Source organism: Poecilia mexicana, unplaced genomic scaffold, assembly GCF_051168715.1.
Source record: "Poecilia mexicana isolate PSO_F unplaced genomic scaffold, ASM5116871v1 scaffold_3, whole genome shotgun sequence".
NCBI classification, from domain to species: domain Eukaryota; kingdom Metazoa; phylum Chordata; class Actinopteri; order Cyprinodontiformes; family Poeciliidae; genus Poecilia; species Poecilia mexicana.
Window position 1 is genome coordinate 5,215,527 of NW_028263372.1, and position 6,000 is coordinate 5,221,526.

The 6,000-nt window shown below is 40.0% G+C and overlaps 1 protein-coding gene across 1 annotated transcript in view; it reads right to left on the reverse strand.

Moving 5' to 3' along the window:
• LOC148160146 (plakophilin-3-like) overlaps positions 1 to 5,318 on the reverse strand; it is a 29,482-nt gene extending 24,164 nt beyond the window's left edge. The window contains exon 1 of the mRNA XM_088004093.1: positions 4,844 to 5,318. Within this exon, the coding sequence (XP_087860219.1) occupies positions 4,844 to 5,051 (208 nt within the window). The 5' untranslated portion in view covers positions 5,052 to 5,318. The remainder of the gene's footprint in view (positions 1 to 4,843) is intronic.
• Between the last annotated feature and the right edge of the window lie 682 nt (positions 5,319 to 6,000).

Sequence of the window (6,000 nt, forward strand, 5' to 3'; positions counted from 1 at the left end):
CACAGTCAGTATGAAGATCTTAAACTGGAATTCTTTTTTGGTTTATTCCAAACATCTGCTCCAGCCTAGAAATCATTCCACTTTTCACTCATCTGTCTGAATAACGTTATTTCAAAGTCCAGCTTTTCTCTCTGGCAAACACTGGTCTGCTTTCACATGTAAACTTGTGCTTGTCTCTTTGTGATTGTACAGGTATGAACTTCCACATCAGCAGAGGTAGGAACCAGCTGTAGGTTCTGATATGAACATTGAAGGTTTTTGAAATGTCTTTTAGCATCTTGTGTTCTGCACTAGTGCTGAATCAGCTTGAACGTCCAGTATATATATTTATATATCTATATAGATTTCTATATAGATTATTGCAGAGTATCATTTAACTTATATTGCTTGTGTGTGAAGAAGTGATGTTTTACTTATTTCAACCAGCAGGTCATCATGGTGTCAAGAGCAGAACTTTTAAAACCAATGGCACTCATGATTTTCCTAATATCACAGTTTATAAACTGTGTAGGTTTCTATTATAACAATAGATGTTTCATACTGGTGTAGTCCTGTGCAATTAGTTTGGATTTCTCATACCTAAGAATTAAAGGAACTTGGAGTTTGCACCAATAAAGTAAAACCAGCTTCTTTTGCATGAGAAGAAAACTCAAATAACTGCTATCACATTTTAGATTCTCCCTGTCTTCCTGTCATATTTTGCCATTCTAATCAAGGCATGAATGAAGACTACTGGTGGAACAAGAGGAAGGTCTAAAATAGATCCTGACAGCATGTTGTCTGGAGGAGATTGGAAAGGAATGTTCAGCAAACAAAGGTGGTCAGGCAGGGCGGCGTTCTCACTTCAAAATAAACTTCAGCTTTGTCGATTCCTCTGCTTTCATTTTTGTATATAGTACACATGTAGTAAAATGCAGTACTGATGTTGTCTGCTCAGGTGTTACTGGTGGGTTATTTATTTTTAAGAAACAAGTAAAAAATGACTTTTAGTCAGCAGTGAATTATGATGAATTCACAGTGAAGGAGCTGCCTGACCTCAGTGCCCTGTGGTTTCTCAGATTAATGTCAAGGTTCTTTATTTTCTCTCCTCTGATTATCTGCCTCATATTATACAGTCACTACATGGTGATAAAGATCACCATGTAGATCAACATTTCTTTTACATAGCAAATATGTAAAAGAAATGTTATGTTTTAAGTTACATACCCCGGCTAAGAATAGATGGAATTTTAAAAAAGCGTAGATTTTGTTAACTAAAGAGGAGCAAAAACAAGAATAAAGTGTATTTTACGATGCTGCACATCTTGAACATTTTCTATGCTTGTGTATTTCACAAAGTATGGAAATAAAAAAGTTTAAAACACAAAACTTCCACCAAAATCCATAGTAACTATATGGATTTTATTGGTCTTTCTACCTCCCTTTAAGGGTCTTAGCAGCCTTTTGGTCTGCAAACATCACCGTTAGGACAGCATTGTTCTGAGCAGGAAAGAACTGTTTATTCCCATGGCAACCTGAACAGGATGCACTATTACTGGTAAAGACTGTAGCAATATTATCAGATGAAAAATCACTCCAAAATAATCATATTTGCTTTTTTAAGTGCAGTAGAAGCCTGAACAGTGAGTTCAGCTGACATTATCAGCTGCTCTGGGGTTTCTCCCTCTGAATTTATTACAAATGAGATCTACATAACATCACACTATCAATCTACTAGACCTCTGGAGATATCCAAGGAGAAGGAAGCTGCTTCATCAGCCAAATCGTTGTAGCCTACAGGAACACGGATGTTTCAAACACAATGAAATGCCAACATTTTAATCCTGGCTTATTTCTTTATTTATTAGTCACAGAAATTTGAATTTGAGTTGACCTGCAACCTGTATTCTGTCACCTAAAGTGGTTAGAATATCTCAATGCCTTATGGGATATTCCTTCAGCAGCCTCACTCAAAATAACTTATTGCCAGATTGTTGCAAGATAAACAGATGAAGCATCAAAATACAGTCAGAATGAAGCACAATATTTTACAGCCTTACATACTTATTGACATTTTTCATCAACTGCACTTCGTTTTCCATTTTGACTTCATTTTTGTTTCATGCAAAATAACATAACATACTCTATAGCAGGGCTGCACAATGGTGCAGTTGGCAGCACTGTCACCTTGTGCATTTGAAGTTAGTTTGAACAATTTCAGAACCCGGTAAACCAGACCACACATCGGATAAAATCAGTTTGTATTTTCTGTTTACAGTTAAGATAAAACATTTGTACTGACAAATATGACCCAGTTTTTTGCTGTTTGTAGACTTGTTCAGGACTTGATGGTCCTTTTCCTTCCCAACCTCCCAGTCTGGACTGGGAAAGCAGCCGTCAGCAGAGCCAGCATGCAGCCTGGTACAGCTGCATCTGGGGATCAGGACACTGACGCTGAAATGGGATTCTCCCTCCAACTACATTATTTATTACACTGTAGCTGTGGGTTACTGCCGTCCAAGCTCTTTATTCTGTTGGCTTTAATGCCATGGCAACCAACAAGCCCTAAGGCTTCAAGTTAATTTCTTAGTGTGAAACAGCACAGACAGGTAACAGGGGGACAGGATGTAACGGGGGACATCATACCAGCGAACAGCACAACATTCACCTGGGATTAGTTCTTCTCTCCCCTGGCACTGCATTTCATTTTGATATGTGAGCTCATGTCGTATAAATGTCACTATTGGTGATCAGAGGAAGGAGTTTTAGTAAATAACAGCCACACAGTTCCGTCAACATCTGCTTTATCAGACTCAGGAAAGTGTGGAGACATTTTGTCCTTCTTGATTTCTGGTTTTCTTCAGAAAAGACCCTGGTGAGGTTCAATGGTAAACGGTCTGTAGTTGTGAAGCGCTTTATCAAGTCCAGATGACCCCAAACGACCCCTACATCCAGTCACTCCCACACACACTCACACACTGATGACGGTGAGCTACATTGTAGCCACAGCCGCCCTGGGCAGACTGACAGATGAGAGAGAGGCTATCAGGCAACAACAGGCAAAGCTGGTGAAGTGGTGAAGTGGTGAAGCGGTGTCCTACCAAGGACACAACAACTTTAACATTTAGGGAAAAAAGTAGAAATTGGACAGTGGAAGTTAATGCAGTCATTGTTAGACTTTCCACAAGAAAGGAAAAACCAGGAAATAAACCCCCTGGTGTTCCAAAGGTCAACAAATACATATAACATCATCTGATGTTCTCTGAACTCTGAACTGAACAGAGAAATCTGCTGGATTCCACATCATCAGTTTCATGTAAATGGCTGATCTTGGTTGAATCAAATCTACAACCAACACTGTGTAGTCTCTTTGTTGAGATGTTACTGGGCATCAGATTGACTCCACAAAGACTGTATTGTTACTTGGTATACAGATTGTCCAATAAAAGCCAAGTTTTCAAGTCCAAGTCCATGTAACCCAGGTGATAAGTTCAGCTTTGGGTTTTCTTCTTTGTGTTTCGTGCTCCTTGAGAAACTCTGAGCAGAAACTTTCTCAAATGAAAACTCAACAACTCCTGAATCCTGTCCTGTTTGACTCTTTTGTAGAAATGAAGAAATGTTCTAATTCTGCCTTGTATTCACCTGAAACTGTTCCCAAGATAAGAAAACCAGAACATTTTATTTTTCCTGCAAGACACAAATAAATGACACACAGTTTTGCTTTCTCTTTTCTCCTGTGTCTCCATCTTAACATTTTGTCCTGCTGTGCTTAAGAACATTTCAGTGGTTTAAGTGGTGTGGATCAGCAGTCACTGCAGAATACACAATGTGGCAGGGAAAAAAACCCGAGCAGAACGACAAAGCAAAGGGTGGGAGCCTATAAAGGTTTCAGTCAGGACTTTTCCCAACAACGTCTGGATAGAATCTGTTTTCAATTTAGACCAAATAAAATTCCCTAGCTACCGCTGGCCTGCGTGTGCTGAATGCAGATTAGCAACAGTTTGCAATGCAGTGTCAGGAGATAAGATGTAGCCCACCACAACGGGCCGGCGGCCAACACAACCACAGCAATGGATTGGTCCCCCAGAGAACAGAGAATAACTCTGATATATATATCAGAGTTATATATATATTCCTATTCCTAAATTCCTAAATAGAATAGGGTCCCTATTCTATTTCTTTTAGTCGTAACAGTGTTACTTAACTTTCTGTATCATAGCTGGATTCTGAATAGGAGTGGGTGGTGTTGACTTAGAATGTCATCCAGGTATTTTGTGGTACTATTGTGATAACAAAAGTGATGATGTAAAAATGATTTATTATGTCTTTTTTATGTAACTGACCGTGACTGTATGTCACATAATTCAAATCCTGCTCTGGACAAACATTCCCATCTGAAACAGACTCCTTCAGGCGCCTCTGACTTACTGATTTATCACTAAACTCCACACGGTTACAATATACTGGATCATATTTTCAAATTTACTGATACTTATTGTTCTTGTGGAACAGTGGAGAAAATATTAAAAACGTAACTTATGAGATGATGCCAGTTGTATTTTTTTTTTTAACATTAACTGAAATTTATCGAAACAACAATAAATCAAAACTCTTATTATACTCAACCAATAAAAAAAGAAAGTTTGGTTTTATATTTCCCATACTTTTCCAGTTTTGTTCTTGTATTTTGCTGAGTTTTATTTTCATGTTTATTATTTGAATAAGTGATTTCTTCTGTTCCGTTCTAGAAGGACTCCAGGGTGTCTGAGCGGCTGATGGACACAGGTTACACCAAGCCTCAGTTCTACACAAGTAACGGACTGGTTCCCCTCACTGGGGAACTTTTTCAGCAGCCTGTTCTCACCTGTTGCTGGCCCAAACTGTGAGTTGCCCAGCCTGGGCAGTGAGGAGGACTTCCTCTCGGCCAGTCGCATGCGGACCTGCTCTTGGACCCTCCGGACTTTGGCCAGCGGGTCCGCGGACTGCCCGTCCGAGGGCAGCACGTAGGCGGTACAGGAGGAGTTCGGTTGCAGCGCGGTCAGAAAACAGCCGTCCGCCATCGCAGCAGTCATACTCACTCACAACGGGGACTTAAACAACTTCACCCGGGCAGAGAGGGGAGAAAATCAGGGGAATAAATATTCCAACGGTCCCGTCAGCGGCTCAGCGTCTGAAGGAGAGTCCGCCCCGCTACGAAATGGAGAGCAGAGCAGTCAACAGCCCGAACATCTGGAGGCGGGAGCTGCGGGGAGGAGGTGCAGGACAAATCCACCTGCTGTCAGGGACAACCCGACACTGGAATGGTTGACTGATGATTTGTAAAATACAGTAAAATACAATATTCACAACAAATAAAATACTAAACCCCATACGTTCGAAAGTTGAGTAGAAGAAAAAAGTGTGGTAGAAAAAGGCGCACAAGCGACAGGATTGTGAAAGAAAAGCCCTTTGAAGCATTTGGGCGCCCCGCGGCTGTCTGCACCACCCACAGATCCAGTGTGAGCTACAGCTGTCAGGCAAAAGGAGACACAACCGAGGACTGAGGGTACAAACAGACACATTCAATGAGGTAGAGTATTATTGAAATGTCCATTTCAAGAACCATTTTCACTAAATGAAACACATTATGTTGGTAACACAGACAGCCCTGGAAGCCTTTATTTCTGTTAATTACGATGATTTTCCACTTAGAGTTAATGAAAATATGACATTTAAAATTAGAATAATACATCAGGCCAATAGAAAAAAATAAAACAAAAATTTAGCCTTAATGGAAAGTTTGTTTAATGCCTGCTTTATTAGATCCCGGGTTGTTGTTAGTTGTTTGAGGGTTTGATTTACTGATTCTAGTTTCACATTATTTCTGTGTACCTTAGCTTCTGTACTATGATTAGACCATCTTTGTCTCTGTTTTACCTTAGCTCAGTCCTTTAGTGTATTTAGTTTTATTATATTCCTTAATTATTCTCTGTCTCTCCCTTCTCACACCTGAAACTTGTTTCTAATCATCATCTGTTCCTT